General features: G+C 65.6%; 1 protein-coding gene across 1 annotated transcript; it reads left to right on the top strand.

Moving 5' to 3' along the window:
• The first annotated feature begins 415 nt into the window (after nucleotides 1-415).
• On the top strand, nucleotides 416-20,840 carry SLC5A6 (solute carrier family 5 member 6). Its single transcript, XM_075914521.1, is given in 20 exon segments — nucleotides 416-852; nucleotides 1,565-1,674; nucleotides 1,810-2,067; nucleotides 2,069-2,239; nucleotides 2,241-2,303; nucleotides 2,305-2,313; nucleotides 2,758-2,823; nucleotides 3,225-3,276; nucleotides 3,618-3,685; nucleotides 4,053-4,207; nucleotides 4,463-4,603; nucleotides 4,936-5,064; nucleotides 6,025-6,114; nucleotides 6,247-6,359; nucleotides 7,570-7,637; nucleotides 16,390-16,476; nucleotides 16,647-16,834; nucleotides 17,310-17,413; nucleotides 18,238-18,359; nucleotides 19,733-20,840. Coding segments are annotated over 18 exon segments (1,878 nt in total). The 5' UTR covers nucleotides 416-852; nucleotides 1,565-1,674; nucleotides 1,810-1,980; the 3' UTR covers nucleotides 19,898-20,840.
• The last annotated feature ends 2,357 nt before the right edge of the window (nucleotides 20,841-23,197 follow it).

Here is a 23,197-nt window from a genome sequence, read left to right as displayed (position 1 = left end):
ATGGGCCCCTCACCCTCCTGCCTGCCCCTAGCCTGTGGGGTCGCCCACTCAGCAGCCTTCCTTCTCCCCCACTGGGCTGGGGCCGGGTGCAGGCTCTGGGGATGGTCCTTGGGAACGACCCCCCTGATGTGCCTGACCCTCCCCCCCCCCAGGGTCCCGTTGGGAACGACCCCCCTGATGTGCCTGACCCTCCCCCCCCCCAGGGTCCCGTTCCCCCAGGCTGTAGCCCCCAGCGTCACTGGCTTTTCGGTCGTTCGGGGATGGCGGCCAGTCCTGTTCAGTGTCCCGCCTGCCCTGGGAACAAACGCTCGCGTCTCCCTCCAGGGGAATGAGCCACCGATGGGGAAACTGAGGCACGCCCCGGGGTAATGGAAACATTACAGCACATTCTCCTGCTGGCGCGTAGGGAAGCCGGGGGGAGGGGGGCATGACGGGGCTGGATCCAGCAGGAGCCCTGCCCCTGTGAACAGCCGCTGCTTAGAGAGTCCTTCTGTGAGCCAGGGAACTGCTCGTCCTGCCCGGGGCTTGCAGGCGCGGCCCAGCCCGGTCTCAGCGGGGAGCTGGCTGAGCGGCGCCGGGCAGGGAGAGGCTGTTGAGGGAGCCAGAGCCCAGCAAAGACCCGGCCCCCAGGCCCGGGGAGCGGAGACCCGACACCTCTGCTGTCTGGCTTCTGCCACGGCGCTGGGGGCGGCACCGTGAGGGACCAGGCAGCCGCCTTTGCGGGGCAGAAGAGGACCAGCCCGGGACTCAGGGCAGGGACAGCCCTGCAGAGCGTCCACAGAGCAGGGTGTCTGGCAGCCAGGGCTCCTGGCCCCTCTCCCTGGCTCTCGGAGGGGACGGGAGTCTGGTCCGGTAGGAAACGGGGCAGGATCAGGACTCCCCTATGGGAGGGGGGGGAGCCTGGGGGGTTAGAGCAGGGGCTCTGGCTGGGGACTTCTGGGTCCTGTCCCTGCCTTGGGGCAAGGAGGGGGGGTCTGGTGGGTTAGGAAATGGGGCAGGGTGGGGACTCCTGGGTTCTCTCCCCAGCCAAGGACGGGAGTGGGGCTAGTGGTTAGAGCAGGGGCAGTGCAGGGAGGCAGGACTCCTGGGTTCTCTCCCCAGCCAAGGAGGGGAGTGGGGGCTAGTGGTTAGAGCGGGGGCAGTGCAGGGAGGCAGGACTCCTGGGTTCTCTCCCCAGCCAAGGAGGGGAGTGGGGCTAGTGGTTAGAGCGGGGGCAGTGCAGGGAGGCAGGACTCCTGGGTTCTCCTCCCCAGCCAAGGAGGGGAGTGGGGCTAGTGGTTAGAGCAGGGAAGGCTGGGGGCCAGGACTCCAGGGTGGGGTGTTTGCCATGTGCTGGGCTGGGCTGGGCGGTTGTTTGGCTGTTTCCTGTTGCCTGTGGGGCGGGTGAGGGCCAGGATGGTGGTGTGTGGCTGGGCGTGTCTTGGGGAGACTTGGCCGGGGAGGCAAGGGGAGGTCCGGGGCAGGCTGCAGAGCTCCCCGCGCTGCGCCGAGGGCTGGGGAGGGACGCGCCGGGCTGTGCAGGCGTGAAGGGGTTAACGTGCCCGTCCCCTCCCATGTGCCGCAGGGTGCTCAGCCCAGCGCGGGTCCTTGAGCGGGGCGAGATTAGTCGGAGCCGCCGGAGCGAAGGTCCCTGCTGCGCTGCCTCCGCGCTGGCTGGCTGCCCGTGGGAAGAAGGTGAGAGGGCAGCCCTGGGCCGCGGGCACCTGGTCCCAGCCGGCTGGGCAGCGGCGCGTGACCCTGGCGCGGGACGGATCGGGGGCGGGGGGCGAGCTGCCCGTGTTGCTCGCCAACTTCTCCATCCTCTTCCAGCTGGCGGCTCGGTGATGCTGGCGGGGACCCAGGCCCGGGCGGGCTGCCCGTGAGCGAGCCGGCGAGCCCTGCATGGCCCGGGGCCGGTAGAGCCGGGGCCGGGGCAGCCGGCATGGCAGGCCGGGGCAGAGCCGGCGGGCACAGGCGACTGTAGCGCGCCCGGCGGTGGCCATGGCGTTCACGGCGGCGGATTACACCATCTTCGTGCTGCTGCTGGTGCTGTCCTCGGCCGTGGGGCTGTACTACGCGCTGAGCGGCGGGGGGGCAGCGCACGGTGCAGGAGTTCCTGCTGGCCAACCGCAGCATGCGCTTCCTGCCCGTGGCCCTGTCCCTGCTGGCCACCTTCCAGTCGGCCGTGGCCATCCTGGGCGTGCCGGCCGAGATCTACCGCGAAGGCACCGAGTACTGGTTCCTGGGCTGCTGCTACTTCCCTGGGCCTGCTCATCCCGGCCCACGTCTTCATCCCCATCTTCTACCGCCTCCGCCTCACCAGCCGCCTACGAGGTGGGGGCCGCGGGGGGGGCAGGCAGGGAGATGGACCGGGTGGGAGGCAAGTTAGGGCTGGTGAAGTGGAGTGGGTGTGGCAGTGAGCTGGTGGGTGGAGCTATGGGCTGGGAAGGGGCAGGTGAGGCGACGGGGGGGCGGGGTTATGGGCTGGAAGGGGCAGTGGAGGGATGGGCGGGGCTATGGGCTGGAAGGGGCAGGGGAGGGATGGGAGGCACCCCAAAGAGGGGCTGGTGGGTAGGGAGCTGGACAATGCCAGTGCAGATCCCCTCTCCTGGGTTGTGGGCACCGTGGGGCCAGCGGGTGGAAGTGAGCCTTGTATGCCAAGGTGGCGTGTGCAGGCGTGTGTGTGCGTGTGCAGGCGTGTGTGTGCGTGTGCAGGCGTGTGTGTGCGTGGTGCGCGTGTCCCGCTCATCCCTGCGTCTCTCCCTTCTCCGCTCTCAGTACCTGGAGCTGCGCTTCAACAAGGCCGTGCGCGTGTGCGGCACCATCACCTTCATCTTCCAGATGGTGAGCGCCCGTGTGACCCGGCGGGAAGGGGCCCAGGCTGCTGCTGGTTCCGACTCGGGCATGGCCCTGGGCCCGGGCCCAGCTCCCCCCCGACACCCTAATCTGCCTCCCTGCTGAGCAGGCAGGTGCTGGGGGCTGCAGCCAGGCCCCTGGGGCCATGGGGCACAGTGTGTGTGTGGGGCCAGCATAGAGGTGGGCTCTACCCTGCCCCCAGCTCTCTGCCCCCCCAGCTGCCTGGCCCATGCCTGGCTCTGGGGAGAGCTGCTAAGCCTCACGCCTCCTGGCTGTTGAATCCCCCCTCGTCCTGCCGTGCCCTGTGCCAGCCCGCGGGGGCGCTGCATGGCCCGGCTGGCTGCCCGTGCGCTCCGGCACCGTAACGGCTGCTGCTTGTCTCCCTGCAGGTGATTTACATGGGGGTGGTTCTCTACGCGCCCGCGCTGGCTCTCAACGCAGGTAGCTCGGGGCCCTGGGCTGGGCTGGTCCGGGGGGCGGGGCGGCTGCTTTTCCTTCTGAGCCGGGGGCCAGGGAGGGTCGGGGGCACCGAGAGGAGAGAGCCCTGCCTGTGGGACTCTCTGCCACTGGGCGCTACTGAGCCCCCTCTGGCTGGCAGAGCCCGGAGGAGCCCTGGGGGGGCAGGTCCGGGGGGTTCTCGCATCGGGAGCACAGCTCAGGCCCAGCTGGAGGCCTGTGGTGCCCGGGCCGCTGGGGGCAGCCGGGCCGTGGGCTCAGCCTGGCATGTCGCTCGGTCCCACGGGCCTCGGGGCGCTGTCCTGAGCTTGGTGTTTTGCTTGCAGTGACTCAGTTTGACCTCTGGGGGGCAGTGCTCACCATGGGGCTGGTCTGCACCCTGTACACCACCCTGGTAAGCGCTGGCTGGGGCCGCGGGGGGGCGGGGGCCACTCTGGGGAGCCCCTGGGCCACCGGGAGGTGAAGCGGGAGCAGAGGAGCAGTCGCCCTGGCCCAGGGCAGGAAGCACCAGCTGGCAGGGGGCCCAGCCGGACCCCTTCCCCCACTGCCCCAGCTGGACCCCCGCCCCCGCCAGGGAGCAGCCCCCCGCCACAGCGGTCTGCCTGCTGGGGAATGTCACTAGAGTCCCCCTCCCCTCCCTCGGTGTCCCCCCGCCCCTCAGTGTCCCCCTGCCCTCGGTCTGCCCCCGCCCCCATGTGCTGGGTGCGCTGGCCGCGGGGAGCCGGCGGTGCTCAGCCTGGGCCGGGCCCTTCCTCCGGCAGGGCGGGCTGAAGGCCGTGATCTGGACCGACGTCTTCCAGACAGTGGTGATGTTCGCCGGGCAGCTGGCCGTCATCGTGGTGGGCACCATGAAGGTGGGCGGCATGGGCCGGGTCTGGCAGCTGGCCACGGAGCACGGCAAGATCTCGGGGGTCGAGTGAGTGAACCTTGGAGGCCCCCTGCCTGCTCCCCCGCAAGGCCGCCCCTGGGGGCTGCCAGCTCAGCCCTGGCTGGGGGATCCGGCCTGCCTGGGGGGCACTGGCCCAGCCACGGCCCGGTGCAGCACCTGCCTTGGACGGAGAAACGGCCCTGCCCAGCGGGCGCCCTGCCTGGGGTGGGCAGACACACGGAGCCCCCAGCCCCAGTGCTCCGTGGGGACCCAGCCCCACCTGCCCCCTCTGTGTCATTGCAGCCTGGACCCCGACCCCTTTGAGCGACACACCTTCTGGACCCTGGCCGTGGGCGGCGTCTTCATGATGCTGTCGCTGTACGGCGTGAACCAGGCCCAGGTGCAGCGCTACCTCAGCTCCCGCTCCGAGCGGGAGGCCCAGCTGTGAGTGGGGGGCGGGACCTGTGGGGGGGAGGGGGGCGGGGACATGCTGGGCGGGAGCCATGGGGGGGGGCGCGCCAGGCGGGAGCCGTGGAGGGAGGCGGGGGGCGCTCTGCACGGGAGCCCTGCCCCAGCAGCTCCGCCCTCTCCCACCTGCAGCCCTCCCACCATGCCCACGATGCCGCCCAGGCCGTGCCCGGGGCAGCGCAGTCCTGCCCGGGACGCCAGCATGTTCCCAGCCACAGAGCCGGCTCCCTGTGCCAAGCCGGCCTCAGACCTCCCCCCCCCGTGTCCCCCCCTGCACGCGCCCATAACGCCCCCCTCGTCCCTCGCAGCTCCTGTTACGCCGTGTTCCCCTGCCAGCAGGTCGTGCTCTGCCTCAGCTGCCTCACCGGCCTCGTCATGTTTGCCTATTACCAGGAGCACGAGCTCTCAGCAGCCCAGAGCAGGCCTCCTCCGACCAGGTGAGTGGGGGCGAGTGCCGGCCGGCGGGGCCGGGTTCCTGGCACGGCCTGGGCCTGGCTCCCCTCAGGGCCCTGGGCTCAGCTGCGGGAAGGGAAACCTACCTGGCTGCCTGATGCATGGAGTCCAGCCTGAGTGTGCAAGGAGACCCCGGCCCGCCCGCTCCCCTCTCCCTCCCCTGGCGGGCGCCCGGCCCGCCCGCTCCCCTCTCCCTCCCCTGGCCGGCGCCCAGCCCGCCCGCTCCCCTCTCCCTCCCCTGGCGGGCGCCCGGCCCGCCCGCTCCCCTCTCCCTCCCCTGCGGGCGCCCGGCCCGCCCGCTCCCCTCTCCCTCCCCTGGCGGGCGCCCGGCCCGCCCGCTCCCTCTCCCTCCCCTGGCGGGCGCCCGGCCCGCCCGCTCCCCTCTCCCTCCCCTGGCCGGCGCCCGGCCCGCCGCTCCCCCTCTCCCTCCCCTGGCCGGCGCCCGGCCCGCCCGCTCCCCTCTCCCTCCCCTGGCCGGCGCCCGGCCCGCCCGCTCCCCTCTCCCTCCCCTGGCGGGCGCCCGGCCCGCCCGCTCCCCTCTCCCTCCCCTGGCGGGCCGCCCCGGCCCGCCCGCTCCCCTCTCCCTCCCTGGCGGGCGCCCGGCCCGCCCGCTCCCCTCTCCCTCCCCTGGCGGGCGCCCGGCCCGCCCGCTCCCCTCTCCCTCCCTGGCGGGCGCCCGGCCCGCCGCTCCCCTCTCCCTCCCCTGGCGGGCGCCCGGCCCGCCCGCTCTCCCCTCTCCCTCCCCTGGCGGGGCGCCCGGCCCGCCCGCTCCCCTCTCCCTCCCCTGGCGGGCGCCCGGCCCGCCCGCTCCCCTCTCCCTCCCCTTGCCGGCCAGCGCCCGGCCCGCCCGCTCCCCTCTCCCTCCCCTGGCGGGCGCCCGGCCCGCCCGCTCCCCTCTCCTTCCCCTGCCTGGCCAGCGCTCTGACCCGCTCCCTGCTCTGCAGCTGGTTCTGTACTTTTGTCATGGATGTGCTGAAGGACCTGCCCGGCCTGCCCGGGCTCTTCGTGGCCTGCCTCTTCAGCGGCTCCCTGAGGTGAGTGCCCCGACCTGCAGCTCCGACCGCAGGCTGCAGTGCGGCCGGCCTGGGGCCTGTGCTGAGCCCCCCCGTGCCCCTGGGCTGTCTGGGGCTCCCCACCTGCCTGCTCAGCTCCCCTCTGCCTTGCAGCACCATCTCCTCCGCCTTCAACTCCCTGGCCACGGTGACCATGCAGGACCTGATCCAGCCCCACTTCCCCGGCATGCGGGAGTCCCGCGCCACGCTGATCTCCAAGCTGCTGGGTGAGTCCGGCTCCTGAGGAGGGGAGGAGGGTGGGGTGGGGTGAGGTGTCCTCCCAACCCCCCGCCAGGGCCCAGAGGCTGCACCGGGCAGGCAGGTCTCTCGGATCTTCTCCTCTTACCAGGGATCTGTCCCCCAGCCCTGCCGGTGCCCCTCACCCCGACCCGCAGCCCCCTGCCCCCCTGGCTCTGCCGGCCGCCCCTCACCCCGACCTGCAGCCCCCTGCCCCCTGGCTCTGCCGGTGCCCCTCACCCCGACCCGCAGCCCCCTGCCCCCTGGCTCTGCCGGCGCCCCTCACCCCGACCCGCAGCCCCCTGCCCCCTGGCTCTGCCGGTGCCCCTCACCCCGACCTGCAGCCCCCCTGCCCCCTGGCTCTGCCGGTGCCCCTCACCCCGACCTGCAGCCCCTTGCCCCCTGGCTCTGCCGGTGCCCCTCACACCCGACCTGCAGCCCCCTGCCCCCTGGCTCTGCCGGTGCCCCTCACCCCGACCTGCAGCCCCTTGCCCCCTGGCTCTGCCGGTGCCCCTCACCCCGACCTGCAGCCCCCTGCCCCCTGGCTCTGCCGGTGCCCCTCACCCCGACCTGCAGCCCCCTGCCCCCTGGCTCTGCCGGTGCCCCTCACCCCGTCCTGCAGCCCCCTGCCCCATGGCTCTGCCGGTGCCCCTCACCCCGACCTGCAGCCCCCTGCCCCCTGGCTCTGCCGGTGCCCCTCACCCCGACCTGCAGCCCCCTGCCCCTGGCTCTGCCGGTGCCCTCACCCCGACCTGCAGCCCCCTGCCCCCTGGCTCTGCCGTTTGCCCCTCACCCCGACCTGCAGCCCCCTGCCCCCTGCTCTGCCGGTGCCCCTCACCCTGACCTGCAGCCCCCTGCCCCCTGGCTCTGCCGGTGCCCCTCACCACGACCTGCAGCCCCGCTGCCCCCTGGCTCTGCCGGTGCCCCTCACCCCGACCCGCAGCCTCCTGCCCCCGGCTCTGCCGGCGCCCCTCACACCCGACCTGCAGCCCCCTGCCCCCCAGCCCTGCTGCTGCCCTTTACTCCGACCTGCAGCCTCCTGCCCTCCTGCCCCCTCACTCCGACCTGGAGCCCCCCCGACATCCCAGCCCTGCCCCCCTCACTCTGATAGCACCCCCAGGCCGTGCCCGGTGCCGGTGGCTGTACTGCGTGACGCTGGCCAGGCTGCTGCAGCCTCTAACCCCCTTCTCCCCCTGCCAGCTCTCGGCTACGGGCTGCTGTGCCTGGGCATGGCCTACCTGTCCTCCATGATGGGCCCCGTGCTGCAGGTAGTGACGCCGCCCTGGCTCGGGGGGGGGGGGGGGGGGGTCTGGCCGTTCGCCGAAGGACATTGTGTTCAGAGCATAACCCAGGGGCTGCCAGGCCGGAAGGGCCCGTCCTGACCCCCCATTTGCTCCCCAGCGATGGAACCCCCCCCCCCCCACACACACTGATCCTAGCACAACTCCCCCCCCCCCCCCCCCCCCCCCCACCGTGTCTTGGCCATGGGGGTAGCGTTCCTCCCCGACCTCAGATCTGGGGATCAGCTGGTCCCACAGCACATGGGCCACCGGGAAGAGACTCTGCAGTAACTCGCAGCCCCCCCCGCGCCCCCAGGGGTATTTGCTGCTGCCCCCCCAGGCAGCCCCAGCCTGCCCTCCCCTCCGCGGACCTGTCGGGTGGGACTGGCAGCCAGTTGGGTAAGGACTTGCCCTGCTGCTCCCCGGGGGGGCGGAGGGGGGGGTGGCGTTCCTTCCACAGCCAAGGCCCCCTCTAGCTAGTCGCACGCCACAGACCACAGATGGCAGGTGGGCTTGGCTGCCCGGCCAGGCAGGATCAGGCCCATCCGGGGGACCCCACTTCTGCTCGTGTCTCTGGCACGGGAGTGGGGCCTGGCAGCTCTGAGCCTGGGGCTGGTCCCCAAAGAACATCCCGTTCATGCCTAGCGGCCAGAGTCAATATCTACACCCTGTTCCCGCAGGGCAGCGCGGCCTAGTGGCCAGAGTCAATATCTACACCCTGTTCCCGCAAGGCAGCCTGGCCTAGTGGCCAGAGTCAATATCTACACCCTGTTCCCGCAGGGCAGCGCGGCCTAGTGGCCAGAGTCAATATCTACACCCTGTTCCCGCAAGGCAGCCTGGCCTAGTGGCCTGAGTCAATATCTACACCCTGTTCCCGCAGGGCAGCGCGGCCTAGTGGCCAGAGTCAATAGCTGTTCCCTCCAGCAGCACCTCCTTCCCCAGAGGGGTCCCAACTGAGCCACTCCACAGCCTTTATAGCCGGGCCAAGGGGCAGGGCCTCCTCCGCCAGGTTAGCCCTCACCACCCCCATGTGGGGTTGGAACAGCCCGTCGCGCTGTTGGAACAGCCCGTCGCGCTGTTGGAACAGCCCGTCGCGCTGTTGGTACAGCCCGTCGCGCTGTTGGAACAGCCCGTCGCGCTGTTGGAACAGCCCGTCGCGCTGTTGGAACAGCCCGTCGCGCTGTTGGAACAGCCCGTCGCGCTGTTGGTACAGCCCGTCGCGCTGTTGGAACAGCCCGTCGCGCTGTTGGAACAGCCCGTCACACCATCCTAAGCTCCGTGTCTTCGCCGCGGGTGCTGGATGCCCTTAGGACGGAGCCTCCTGAGCAGCCCCCCCCCCCACTAAGGGGTGGTCTTTGTGACCTGCAGGAGGGGATGGGTTTCACCCTCAGCAAGTCTGCGCATGACACTAAGCTGGGGGAGAGGGATACGCTGGGGGGCAGGGAAGGGCCCAGAGTGACCTGGGCAGATTAGAGGATTGGGCCAAAATAAACCTGCTGAGGTTCAACAAGGACAAGTGCAGAGTCCTGCCCTTGGGATGGAAGAATCCCAAGTATTGGTACAGGCTGGGGACTGACTGGTTAAGTAGCAGTTCTGCAGAAAGGGACCTGGGGGTTACAGTGGGTGAGAAGCTGGAGATGAGTCACCAGGGCGCCCTTGTAGCCAAGAAGGCTAATGGCATATTAGGTGCATTAAGAGGAGCATTGCCAGCAGATCCAGAGGTGTCATTCCCCTTTATTCGGCTTTGGTGAGGCCGCATCTGGAGTATTGTGTCCAGTTCTGGGCCCCCCGCTACAGACAGGATGTGGACGCATTGGAGAGGGTCCAGCGGAGGGCAACCAAAATGATTAGGGGGCTGGAGCACATGACTTATGAGGAGAGGCTGAGGGAGTTGGGGCTTGTTCAGTCTGCAGAAGAGCAGAGTGAGGGGGGATTCAGTCTGCAGGGGGGTCCAAAGAGGCTGGAGAGAGGCTGGTCTCAGTGGGGGCAGGTGCCAGAACAAGGAGCAATGGGCTCAAGTTGCAGTCAGGGGGTCTAGGATATTAGGACAAACTGTTTCCCTAGGCGGGTGGGGAAGCCCTGGGCTGGGTTCCCTGGGGAGGGGGTGGAATCTCCATTTCTAGGGGTGTATAAGTCCCGGCTGGCCCAAGCCCTGGCTGGGATGGTTGAGTTGGGCTGGTCCTGCCTTGGGCAGGGGGCTGGACTCGACTCCTGAGGTCTCTGCCCGCTCTGGGATTCTGACTCCCGCTAACGGCGGCTGCTCCGTCAGTCCGGCTGCATTGAGAGGCTGAGTCCGTTCACTCCTCCCCTCGGCGACGTTTTCACGGACACCACCGCTCCCGCCCCTGGCGTCCAGCGCTCCGCCCTGCCTCCTGGGGTTTGACAGGCCCTTGTTGGTCTGAGGGGGTCTTTAGAGGGGGAGGACAATACCAATGCACTGGGCTCGTTGCGAGAACAGCGGCCAAGCAGTCAGCAGGTAGGCCAAGTGCAAGGGAGGGGTCTGGCCGAGGCTCCAGCCGAGAATGGGGGGAGGAGCCCGGCTGGGACGGGAAGGGGCCCTCCTTTTCCAACGGGGCGTCTCCACCCGGAGCAGCAGGGTTGGCACGAAGCTGCTTTTCGGGCGGCGGTTTGTCATCTCTGGCTCCGTTTCCTTTCTGCGCTGCCAGGCTGTGCTGGTTTGGACACGGTGTCTTGTCCGCAGCCCTTTCCCCCGGAGTCCCGGGTCACCAACGTGCCCTCTTGATACGCAGTCACGTCTGGCGCCTCTGCTCTGAGGCCTTCACCCTTCTCTCCCACGCGCCGCGCTCAGACACAGCAAGGTTACAGAGTCGTTCCCTTCTTCCACTAGACCGTGGCAATCTCTGCTTCAGCACGAACAGCCGCACAAGCCCCGTCTCAGTCGAAACCCTTCCTACGAAAACAACAACCCTGACTCTGTTTTGACTCCGAATGGCTCGCCAGAGTCTGCAGCATAAACCCTCGCGCACGGAAAATGCAAGACTTGAATGCTCAAAATATCCCTAGAAATAGGAGTTGTCCTGCTGCCCCTCTGCAGCCAGCGTCCTGCGCCCTTCCAGCGCCCTCGCCACCCAGCAGCCAAGCCGTCTGCTCACCGCAAAGGCCGGCTGGATCCCAGTGGGGGTGTTAAAATGTGTTTAAGTGAACGTGGAACTGCTGCAAAAGGCAGCAGCTACGCGGCTCCACGCAGACAGCTTCCCAGGAGCCAGTGCACGTGGGCCGGCTCCCCAGCAGACTGACTGCTGCCTGCCCCCTGTGCTTCTGATATACAGACAGCAGCACCAGGGGAGGCAGCTCCCTGGGAGTCGGTGCGCACCGGGAACCCGCTTTTAAGCCAGCTCCCTGTGCGTCCTGGGAGCCTGCCTGTCACCGGGAAGGTTAACCCGTCATCGGTTAACCGTGTGCACGCTACTTTCCCATCCGCAGCAGGGTGAGCTGTTCGCTTTCGCACACCGCCTGCAGAAACCCCCCACCTTAATCGCCAGGAGTGACGCCCTGCGTGCCCGAGTGATTTCTGCATTCTCCTGTTCCGCTTCAGTAGGGGCTTGTTCTCCTGTGTGGGCAATACGCGGTGCGTGTGACTGACGTAGGGTGGATTGACACTTTTCTTACCGTGGCCACGTTTGCACTGACGGTGACAGGCGTTACACTGGGATGCGACTGTAGTTTAACCTTCCATACAGGCATATAGCATCCAACATCCCAGCTCTGAATCTTTGTAATGTTGCGAAACATCAATTAACTAAAGGAGTCATGAAATTCGGTTCCTCGTCATCTGCTACTGCTGTTGGACAGCGACTCCTCACACAAGCACGTCCCTTCCTGCATGCGCAACAGCCGCCTTTAGGTCAGTCCGTGCATCTGTCAGACAGACATCTGGTGAAGTGGGTTTTACCCACAAACGCTTGTGCCCCAATAAATCCGCTATCTCTAAGGGCGCCTCTACCTGGCATGCTTATTTCGAAATAAGCCACTCCGGAGGAAATACTCCAAAATAACGTGTCTACGCTGCAGGGACACCTCAAAGTGAGTCCGGGGCAGGCTCCCCTAATGTGGGGCTACGTCGAGTTAGAGCCCCGGGAGGCGCCGGGGAGGAGCGATTTGGACACAGCTATTCCAGAAGACGTGTTGTTGCTCGTGGAACGAGGTTGACAGAAGTCAGAATAAGCCGCCTGTGATTTCGAAATAACGGAAATAACTGTGTAGACGCTCGCGTTGTTGTTTTGAAATTCCTGCGCTGTGTAGACGCACCCTAAGGAGCCACACCACGACTCCTCCTTTGTATGCCTTTGGGTCCCTTTGTCTCTCAACATCGAACATCCATCTCTTTCTCGTAAAGGCAGCACCTCGCACGCACGTCCCCACACGCTGAAACCTCTCCGGGGCTTTCCATCGCTGGCTTCCTTTCTCTGCCCAGGAATGCTGAGCGGGGGGGGGACACCAGCCAGGTTCTTGGTGGCTGGATTCCCGCGGGTGCTGCTGGCTGGATAATAGGTCTGCGGGGCGTACAGGTCCTGCATCTGCTCCTAGAACACATGGGATCTTTGCGCAAGGGTGAAATTTACCAGTTTCCTCCCTGCCGTGTAGCGTCTCTCCCCTCCTGTAACATTCCCCACGACCCCTTTCTTCCTCCCAGAGGCGAATTTCCTCGTGTGCCTTCCCGGACCAGACTGACCAGTTGGTGACTTGTCTCCCGCGCCTGGGTCCGGGCTCCGGACCCCTCTGCTTGTATTGGTTCCACCGAACCCTCCTCCCCTTGCGGGTGCCCGGCTGGCCGCGTCGCCTTGCCTGCTTCTAGCGCTGACGGAAGCACCGAGGGGCGTTCCCCGCTCTTGTATTTCAGCTGTGCCAGCGCTGAGCTCGTGTGCCAGGCCTCCGCACCAACGCCTGCCCCACTCGTACCCGCCTCTGGGAGCCTCTTTAGGCTCCCCACCCTGCTGCCGGCCAGACCAACCCAGTCGCTCTCGCGGAGCTAGTGGTCAGGCAGCTGCCCCTTCCCTGTCCTGCCCCTTGCGATGCCTCCCGATTCCTGTGCCAGACTCCTTCCCCTGCTTCCAGTGCTGTGCAGCAGGGCTTGCCGGTTATCCCTGATCGGTTCCAGCAGCCAATGCTTCCCCATCCCCTCGCTGCCCGGGGCCGGTCCCACCGACAGTGTCCCCAGGCGCATTCTGCCTTCAAAGTGCCCCTCCCGCCTGCGGATGTTCTCCCGCCGGTCCCCGGCCTCTGCCCTTCTGCGGCACCGGGTCTGTCAACGCTGCTGGAAGGTGCAGTCACCCTGCTCTGCCTAATGCGTGGAACCCCAGTTCCCAGCGATGCTAGCAGCGTGGCCAACAGTGCAGACCTGCGCTCTGTCTGGACAGCGGATCCGGGGGCTTCTGGGTGGTTCTTCAGCCCGTACCAGTGTTGCCTGGTTCTCTGAACCACAGAAAGGAACATTTTTCTGCTCCTTTCTTTTACCGGGATCCTTGCTGATTGCAGGCAAAACAGGGGCATTACCCCCATCGCTGTCTGTGGCTGTGTTCTGCAGGCAGGCCAGGTCTCAATGGCTTCTACCCCTGAAGGGTTTAGGGTGAACTATCCCACGGTTCGGTCACTAAAGTTGTGAGGTGATGTGCCTCAGTTTCTCTTCTTGTGCTACAGACCAGGTTTGCAGTACTTTCTCTGCGGTGCTGCGTTAAGTTTATTCTCGAGGTAGCGGAGAGCGGGTGAGTTTCCGGTTACCGTTCTAGCATGCCGAAACGGGCCCCGTGTTAAACGGAACGTTCGCATCGATCTCTTACACGTGGGTGTTCGTAAGTATCTCCTTCCACCAGGCCTTTTGTTTGAGCAATTTGTCTTTGGGGCCAGCGTGTGTTCGGCGCCCTCTTGTGGTCTTTGCACAGGCGTTAGTGTAGTGATGTTCTTGGGGTCCGTGTGAATGGGAAGGTCGGGGTGTCATGCAGACAAGTGGGCCCCTTTTACATCTACCTTCCGATGTCAGCGCTGTGTGCACAGGGCTTTTCCCTGCATAGGCCGAACCAATCCCCTTACTCTTAGGCGGGACGCCTTTTTCCACCTTCCTTTCTGGAGGGCCGGGATCGGAGCTTTTTCATTTCAGGTCGTTTGTTCGCTGGCCAGGTATATTCACTACTTGCAGCTCCTGTGTGCTGTTTGTGGGCGGTTCTCTCCCTTCCCAGCTGCTGGGCAATTTGGCATCCGCACAGACGCTTTCTGGCTTGCCTTTGAATCCAAAGCTGTCAGCGGCTCGCAGACTCTGTCTTAGAAGGGGTCTATCAACTTCCGGAGTTGTGATTGCTTTTCACTTGGAACTCCTGTTTCCAAAACAGCCCTCTGGCTGAGAGAACACAAGCTAACCTGGCTCCTTCTGGGAGCCCTCGTAGGATTTTAATTAATTAAGTAGCATGTGTTGTTTGTGGGGGGGTACCCCTTCTACAACACACTTTATATGCCCCCAGAAGGATGCACGTTCCTTCCATAGTTTAACTTCTATAACGTTGCATTGGCCATATGAATTTTTGCATAAGGTTTCATCTTTCTTTCGTGTTGACGGTTTTCATGTGCCCTTGTCAAAGCGTCCATGACTCAGAACCCGCATAAGGCTCAGTGGTCCGAACGTTGCCTTTTTCTTCTTCTTTTCCTCCAGCCCTCGTCTGCTATTTTGTTACCAAAACCAAAAAATCCAGAATCCCGCCCCATCGTCCCGGCTCTGGCTGCCCCTTGTCACAGCCACGACTCGATCTATAAGAGATTGAGCTGTTAAAAGCACCGAGGTACCTTACGGGTGAAATGCTGCATTCCAAAGCCAAACAACGCTAATTACCGGTGCCTGGCAAAACGTCGGTCAGTTTTGCAACTCCGAATGAAATGGCCTTATTGAAAACAAAACCAATTTGTGTTACGCCTGCAAAGCAGGGCTTTACAAATCAGGCGTAGTGGTTAGGTCTTAAAACCCTCACCCCGCCTCACACAGTTCCGCAATGTTTGCACGCAGACAGACAGACAGACATTCTGCTTCGATGATTTGTACACGGCCGTTCCTAGATTACGTTCCCTTTCATACGTTTGGGGCAGTTCCAGTAGAAACCCCTTCTCTTCTTTTAGCAAATCTGACTAAAGCATCTATAGTCAAATGATTTCAATCAGATTGTCTCTCTGCCTGGCTCTTTTACAGACATTCCTTTGGAAAAGGGCCCATTTTTCCTTCTGAATGGCTGCAGAGAACCAAGAATTCTCTTCCCACAACACTGTCCCTCTGTCACATTTACACAACTTTCAGCGGCTCAATTCCCTCCACGCTTGGCTGAGTTCAGTCTGCACTGGCACGTTTTGTCACCAGACACTGCCTTTTGGTGACAGAACAGCGAGCGTGTTTACGCTACAATGTGACTTTTGGCAACAAAAAACGTCCACCCCTGTGAGAGACTTTTGTCTTTTCCCCTCCCTTCCTTGTTGACAAACAGCCAGCGTGGACTGTCTGCTGTTTGTTTTGGTGAGAGAACTGGCTTCCGCCAGTGTCCCACAATGCCTGCGCGGTTGGCTCTGCTCAGTGTTCTGTGATCTCTGCTGCCCTGCAGGCTGCGCCCCTCCCCTTTCAAAGCTCTAGGACGTATCTAACCACACGTATCCAGGACACGCGAGCCCAGCGGGACGGGGCCTTCGCCAGCCGGTGCACGGAACCACTGCTAACCAGGCCTGGCATGTGCGGGCTCCCAGCTCTCCCCGCCGGGCGCCAGAGCCGCCAAGGGGTCGGGTCCCTCCGGCCGGCAACGCTGGCGACTCAAATTGTAACGTCAGTTGCTGACCAGTTGTGCCCCCTTTGCTGAGGGTTGCCCGCAGCATTCGGCACGCCGCAAACAGAAACAATTACACCAGCCACACAGCGGGGAAGTGGGAACTGTAACCGAGAGGCAAGGAAGGAGGATTTTGCAGCCCCAGCTATTGCTGGGTGGTTTCTTGCCACACACTGTTCTGGGCAGACTGGGAAGAGCTTCTAAAAGATCTCACCAGTGTGAGTGATTGGGCACAAAATGGCAAATGAATTTTAGTGCTGATCAATGTAACGTAATCCACATGGGGAAACGTAATCCCAACTGTAAGTACAATACGATGGGGACTGATTTAGCTACCGCTACTCGAGAGATCTTAGAGTCATTGTGGATCGTTCTCTGGAGACGTCCACACAGTGGGCAGCAGCGGCCAAAAGAGCCAACAGGATGTTCGGAATCATTAAAAAAGGGAGAGAGAATAGGACAGAGAATATCTTAGTGCCTCTCTATAAAACCATGGGACACCCACAGCTTCAGTACTGCGGACAGATGTGCTCGCCTCATCTCAAAAAAGCTTTATTGGCATTGGAAAAGGTTCAGAGAAGGGCAATAAAAATGCGGAGGGGTTTGGAACGGGTCCCATATGGAGAGAGATTAAAAAGACTGGGACTTGCAGCTTAGAAAAGCGACTAAAGGGGGATAGGCGAGAGGTCTATAAAATCATGAGTGGGGTGGAGAAAGTGAATAAGGAGACGTTATTTACTTGTTCCCACAATATAAATACTAGGGGTCACCAAATGAAACTAAGAGGCAGCAGGTTTAAAACAAACCAAAGGAAGTTTTTCGTCATGCAGTGCAGAGTCAACCTGTGGAACTCCTCGCCAGAGGATGTGTGAAGACTAGAACTATAACAGGATTCAAAAAAGAGCTAGATAGACCCTGCTCTCTCCTCACAGGCAGCCATCAGCATCTTCGGCATGGTGGGCGGCCCGCTGCTGGGACTCTTCTGCCTGGGGATGTTCTTCCCGTGCGCCAACCCCACCGTGAGTCTCCCTGCCTCCTCCCTGGGCCCTGCTGACCTGGCTGGGGCAGGCCTGGGCCCAGCTGCTGAGAGTCCTGAGGGAACAGCCCAGGGGAAACTGAGGCTGCACTGGGGGATGGGTTCCCCTGGGGCTCCTGCAAGCCACCCCCTGCCTGTTGTTCCCACCTGCAGGGTGCGATTGTGGGGCTGGTGGCTGGGCTGGCCATGGCCTTCTGGATCGGCATCGGGAACCTGGTGTGCAACCCGCGGGCGGCTCCCGCGGCCCCTCTGCTCCCCAACGGCACCGACTTCCCCCCGAACGGCAGCCTGAGCACGGCCATCGCCGCCACCCTGCTGAGCTCCACCCCGGCCCCCAGACGGTGAGCGGGGGGCGTCCCTGAGCCTGCCGGCCGTGGGGGGAGGGGGGCTCGAGCTCAGTTCCCTCTTGGCTGCGTGGCCTGTGAGCTGCGTGTGGGACAGGGGCCTGCCCGGGCCCGACCCTTCCCCCAGAGCTGCCACCCCCAGCCCAGGCGCTGCTGCGGGGAGTCCGATCCCATCCGGCCCGGCCCCAGCTCTGAGCTCCTGGGCCCTGCCTGCTGAGCCCCTCCGAGCCCTTGGCCCTACCCCAGCACGTGTGCACCACTGTGGGCGCCGCCGTGTCAGTGCCCAGGCGCCGCTCGCTGCGTGGGTGGGGGTGAGCGGAAGGATGCTGGCTGGGCGGCCGAAGGCTCGTCCCGCGGGGGGAGGGGGCGTGCCCAGCTTGGGGGGCTTGGAAGCGCACCACGCCCAACCCGCAGCAGCCCCCGGAGCGGAGCCCCCCAGGCTGCCCCCTAACCCGGCTCTTCCTCCCCCCAGCCTGTCGGGGCTCCGGCGGTTCTACAACCTGTCGTACATGTGGTACAGCGCCCACAACTCCACCACCGTCATCCTGGTGGGCCTGCTGGTCAGCCTGCTCACAGGTACGGCTCGCCGGGCCGGGCCCCTGGGGCGCCCCGAGCCCCTCTCCTGCCTCAGCCGCGACTCTGCCCGGGGGGCCGTGTCCCCCACGGCCTGCCGCTGCCCCACAGCACCTCTCCCTCGGCCTGGCCCTTGGCTTGGCCAGAGCCAGGCGGGCCCAGATCCGTCCAGCCAGCCGGGTGCCATCAGGGGAACCTGTCTCTCCCCAAGGGCAGCTCCTGTCCCGGCCTCGGGCCCGGCCCTGCCGGCCGGCACTTCCCACTGTCCGTGGGTCTGTCCTGGGCACCCGCCCCAGCCAGTCCTCGCCCTAGGCTGGGCCGTGCCCCCTCCCCCTGCCCAGGAGCAGCCCCGAGCCGGGGTCACGGCCAGGCCCGGCTGTCCGGAACGGGACCCCCAGGGGATTGAGGACTGCTGGTAGGAGCCAGGAGGGGCTGCTAGCTCCTGGCCGGGGCTCAGCTGCCCCGGGGGGGGGGCAGGGTCTAGGCCGGGGGCTTGGCGGCCCCGGGGGAGGGCAGGGTCTAGGCCGGGGGCGCCTCTCGTTTTTTCCATCCATGTGCGGAATAAAAGTTCTGTGCGCCCCGGCACGTGTGGCTGTGCACTGCCAGGAGAAACGCCCCCTGCTGGCTGTGGGCGCTGCGAATCCGCCGAGCGGCCCCTGCATCTCCCCTGGCGCCCCCAAGCGCTCAGCTGTCAGGGAGCCCTGGCCAAGGCCCGGCCCTGCCCTCCCCTGGCCCCCTGGCAGGCTGAAGTGGGGGGTAGCCGGGAGCAGGACAGCGTGGGGGGAGCCCCACGTAAGCCCCTGTGCTCTGTCCCTCCGCCCTGGCAGGCCCCACCAAGGGAGCGTCCGTCAACCCTCGCACCATCTACCCCGTGCTGCCGCGGCTGCTGTGCTGTCTGCCCCCCCGGTGGCGGGCGAAGCTGCGCTGCGGGGTGGACAGCCCCACGGAGGTGAGTGGCTGGGCCGGGACCCACTTCCCAGGGGGTCGGGCCAGCTCTGTCTGCCCCCCAGACCAGCCCGAGTCGGGTGTGTCTGCCCCGCCCGGCCTGGGGCTCTGGGCTTGAGCTCCCCGGGGCCCAGGCGCGACAGCCCTGCCTGCCTATGGGTCGCGCTGGCTCTCGGGGCCAGGCCCTGTGCACCTCCTCCCCCTCGGCCCGGCAGCGTGTCTGGGCCCTCAGCCTGTCTCTGCCTAGGGCCCCTCGGGGCCTCCCCTCGCTCTGGGCCCCGGGGCCTGCACCCCCCTCCACCGGGGGTCTGAGCCGTGCCCGTGGGCTCCGGCTGACCCACGCCCCCTCCTCCCAGCCGAGCCTCTGTCCAGGTGAACGGGGCGCCTGGGCCCCCCCCGGGTTCTTTGTTCCCCTGGCTGGGCAGGGCCCGCGTGCGCCCTGTGGCCAGGCTGGCCAGAGCAGGGAGGCTGCACTGGAGCCCGGCGCCGGACCGGCCGGCCTAGCGGCTGCTCAGGGAAATGCCCAGTGCTGGGGAGGGGCCGTTCCCTGCACCAAGGACGGGCCCGTTCCCAGCGCTGGAGATGGAGCCATTCCCAGCGCCAGGGAGGGGCCGTTCCCAGTGCTAAGGAGGGGCCTTGCGACCCAGCACCGGAGATGGAGCCGTTCCCAGCGCCAGGGAGGGCCCGTTCCCAGCGCTGGAGATGGAGCCGTTCCCAGTGCCAGGGAGGGGCCGTTCCCAGTGCTAAGGAGGGGCCTTGCGACCCAGCGCCAGGGAGGGGCCGTTCCCAGCGCCGGAGATGGAGCCGTTCCCAGCGCCGGAGATGGAGCCGTTCCCAGCGCCAGGGAGGGCCCGTTCCCAGTGCTAAGGAGGGGCCTTGCGACCCAGTGCCAGGGAGGGGCCGTTCCCAGCGCCGGAGATGGAGCCGTTCCCAGCGCCAGGGAGGGGCCGTTCCCAGCGCCAGGGTCGAGCCGTTCCCAGCGCTGCTCCCTGGGTGCCGCCCTCGGCAAGGACCGGGTGCAGTTGGCGCTTGGCCCTGGGCCTGGCGCGGCGGCAGTCGCCCGCTGCCTGCTGAGGGGGGCTCCTCCCGTGTGCTGGGCGCCCCGGGGAGCCGCACCTGGGTCCATGCCTCTCTGCTCTGAGCGGGCTCCCACCTGGGCAGGGGCCGGGGGTTGAGGGAGGGAGGTTTGCCCCCCGCAGGGGAGCTGGCTCCGGCACTAGCCCGAGAGCAGGGCTGGGAATGGCGGCCGCTGGGTCTGACAGGGAAGGGGGGCAGGGCCGTGGTGCCAGCCCCGTTCCCTGAGCCCGCGGGGCCACGGCCTGGCCGAGCGGAGAGCCCCCGCCCCTCCCCCCATCGTGCTCGTCTCTCCCTGCGCAGGACGGGAGCTGCGCGGAGCCGGCGCTCGCTGCCCCGGAGAAGACCAGCAACGGGACGCTGAACGGCCCCGTGGGGGGCCTGGCCCACGGCGAGGAGGCGGCGGGCGAAGGCTACGCCCGGGCAGAGGGCGGACACACCTACGTCGTGCAGGAGACGTCGCTCTGAGCCGGGCAGCACGGGAGTGGGGCGTGAAGAGGGGCAGCCCCCCGAGAGCGCTGGTCCCACGGCCGGGCTGCCCCCCCTTTGGGCGAGTTCCTGCCCCGTCCCCGCTGCCTGGCCCGGCCCAGGGCTGCCCCACACGACGGCCACAAAGCACCAAATCAGCCCCCCCTCCGCCCTGCCCGGAGCCAGGCCCAGCGCCCAGTCTGTCTGGCGGAGGGACGAACTGCTGCGACGTGCCAATGCCCTGGGCAGATCCGCCAGCTGCCCCCACACACGTGTCCAGCATCGGGCCCTCGGTTCTGGGAGCCAACCCCTGGTGGCTGCTGCCCATCCCCACCCAAGCCTTGTGGGGGGGCAGAGGGGGTCTCTGCCTGCTCCGGGCTGCCTGACCCCTGCATAGCTCTGCCTGGAGCGCAGGGCCCTGCCCCTCAGCCTCCCGCCGGCCCTGCCCCTGCCCAATCCTTGGTCTCTCAGACTCGTGCCGTTCGCTGCCCTGGCTCCGGTCGGAGGGGGCTCTGCTGCGTGGGGTGCTGGGGGAGGATGAGTGGGCCCCGTTGGCTGGCTGCGGGGGCGCTTGCTCCGGGTGCAGGCGACATGTTGGACCAGCTGCAACCCTGGGGGCTCCCCAGACCTCTGGGGTGCCCCCATGTGCTGGGCCGGGCACGGGGCTGGGAGCGGTCTTGCTGTGCCCTGGCTTGGGTCCCCCATCTCTGTGCCCCGTCGGGTCCCCCATGGGGCAGGGCCTGCACTGTGATTCTGTGGGGTGCTGGCACCAGGCCAGTGCGTCGCTGGGGGAGCAGCTACAATTCCCTAGGACGCCCCTGCTGGCAGCCCCCCTTCCCGGCCCCGCTCGCCCCCTTCTCTGGTTCTCTCAGGAGTTGCTCCAATTGGTTGTTCATTGTCTGCCCCCGCTGGGGCTGTTGTCTCAGTAAAGTGATTCTCCACAGCCACGGGGCCGCGGTGCTTCCTGGCCCGGCTCTGCCGCGGCACTCGCAGGGATCGGGCCCCCCGGCCGGTGAGCCAGGCGGGTGGCTTCAGCCACTGGCCAAAGGGTCCTGCTGTGGGGCTGGACCCAGGCAGCAAAGCGCAAGGCTGCTGCTGTGGCCGAGGGAGGTGGGGGGCCCCCCCGAGCCAGGCGAGCCCATGGGGGTGGCTGCAGGGTGGGCAGTGGCAGTAGGAGCCATTCACAGCCCTGAGGGTAGTGCAAGGACTCTCCCGCCTGCCCGGCCTCGCTCCTGCCACATCTGGGGTGGGGCTGCAAGGGAGACCCAACCCCGGGGTGGGGGTAGGACGGGGCCAGAAACAGCACAAGCAGCTGGAGCCGTGGCGCAGGATGGCCCAGCGAGGGACACGGGACCGAGGATCCAGGGCGCAAGAGGACGCCGAGGGCCCGTGGCTGGAGGGGGAAGCAGTAACCCTGCAGGGGCAGGGCAGCCGGGCCTGGGGGCAGCGATCAGACGTCTCCCGGGGACCGGCCGGGGAAACGAGGGGTCAGAGGCTAAGCTAGGGGGAGGGTGGGGTGGGGCAGAGTCACGCAGTGGTCACATCACTGGTGTTCCCCCCTCCCCTGCAGCTGCCCCGACTCACGGAGCTGAGAGGAGGTGTCTGAGCTTTTAGCTGTCATCTCGGGAAAGTCAGAAGAGATTCCAGAAGAAGGAAAAGGCCAAATAGAGAACCCAGCTATAGAAAGGGAGATAAGACCAGCCCGAGGACCTGCAGATCAGTCCGTTTAATTTCTGTGCCGAGGGCGATAAGGGAGCAGGTAATTAAGGAAATCAGCTGCAAACACCTGGAAGATAAGGTGCTAGGGAACAGCCAGCGTGGATTTGTACAGAACAAATCCTGTCAAACCAATCAGCTAGCTCTCTTTGATAGGAGAACGAGTCTTGTGGCTAAGGGAGAAGCGGTGGAGGTGGTATCTCTAGTCTTCGGTAAGGCGTTTGATACGGTCTCCCATGATGTTCTTCTCAATAAACTAAGGAAATGCAACTTAGATGGAGCTACTAGAAGGTGAGTGCATAGCTGGCTGGACAACTGTTCCCAGAGAGTAGTTATTAATGGTTCACAGTCCTGCTGGAAGGGCAGAGCAAGTTGGGTTTCCGCAGGGCTCTGTTCTGGGACCGGCTCTGTTCAATATCTTCATCAGCGATTTAGAAATTGGCATCGAGAGGACGCTTATTAAGTTTGCAGATGATCCCGAGCTGGGAGGGGTTGCAAGTGCTCTGGGGAATAGGGTCAGAATTCAAACTGATCTGGACAGACGGGAGAAGTGGTCGGAGGTCAATATGATGAAGTTGAATAAGGACACGTGCGAAGTGCCCCACTTAGGAAGGAACAATCCGTGTCACACGCACAGAACGGGAAGCGACTGGCTAGGGAGGAGTCCGGCACAAAGGGATCTAGGGGTCAGGGTGGACAAGTTAAACTTGAGTGAACAGAGTGTCACTTGCAAGGTAAGCGAACATGGTTCTGGGCGCATGAACAGGAGCCAGACACGAGGAGTCGTTCTGCTCTGTGCTGCTCTGCGCTGGTTAGACCTCAGCTGGAGTCTTGTGTCCAGTTCTGGGCCCCACGTGGGAAAGGCGTGAAATTGGAGACCGTAAGAGCGGCCAGACTGGGTCAGACCAAGGGGCCCTCCAGCCCAGGGTCCTGTGTCCACAGTGGCCAGTGCCAGGTGCCCTGGAGGGAGGGAACAGAACCGGGAATCCTCACGTGATCCATTCCCAGCCTCTGCCGAACAGAAGGCCCAGAGAAGAGCAGGTCTAGAGCACAGGAGCTAGGAGGCAAGGCTGAAGGAACCGGGCTCGGTTAGTCTGGGAACGAGAAGACTGCGGGACACGAGAGCGGTTTTCGTGGAGAGGGAGAAATTCTCGTTAAGACTGAGGCGAGGACAAGAACCAACCGGCTCAACCTGCGGCCAGTTGGGACATTCGGAAAAGTGTCCTGCCTGGGGGGCTGCACCACGAGTAAATCGCCTGGGGGGCTGTGGACTCTCGGCACCGGGGTATTGAAGAGCGGGCGCGACAAACCCGTCAGGGCGGGTCCAGATGGTGCTTGGTCCTGCCGGGTGGGCAGGGGGAGGCACTGGGGGCCCGTCCAGCCCTGAGTCCATGGCGTAGCAGGGCTGCTATGCCAGCCTCGCTGTGCTGCTCTGGCGGTGGGCGTGGGTGAGTGCCAGGCTCTGCCCTGCCCGCTGGGCGCAATGCACAAGGCGAATTAGGTCCCCAGCTATGTGGGTTGATGTCACCTCCCCCAGCCCTTCATCCCCTCCCCATCCAGATCAGCCACAACAGGCCAAGCCAT

The sequence above is a fragment of the Pelodiscus sinensis genome, unplaced genomic scaffold (assembly GCF_049634645.1).
Source record: "Pelodiscus sinensis isolate JC-2024 unplaced genomic scaffold, ASM4963464v1 ctg111, whole genome shotgun sequence".
NCBI classification, from domain to species: domain Eukaryota; kingdom Metazoa; phylum Chordata; order Testudines; family Trionychidae; genus Pelodiscus; species Pelodiscus sinensis.
Note: the sequence above shows the minus strand (reverse complement) of the source record. Positions and strands in the feature narration are given on the sequence as shown.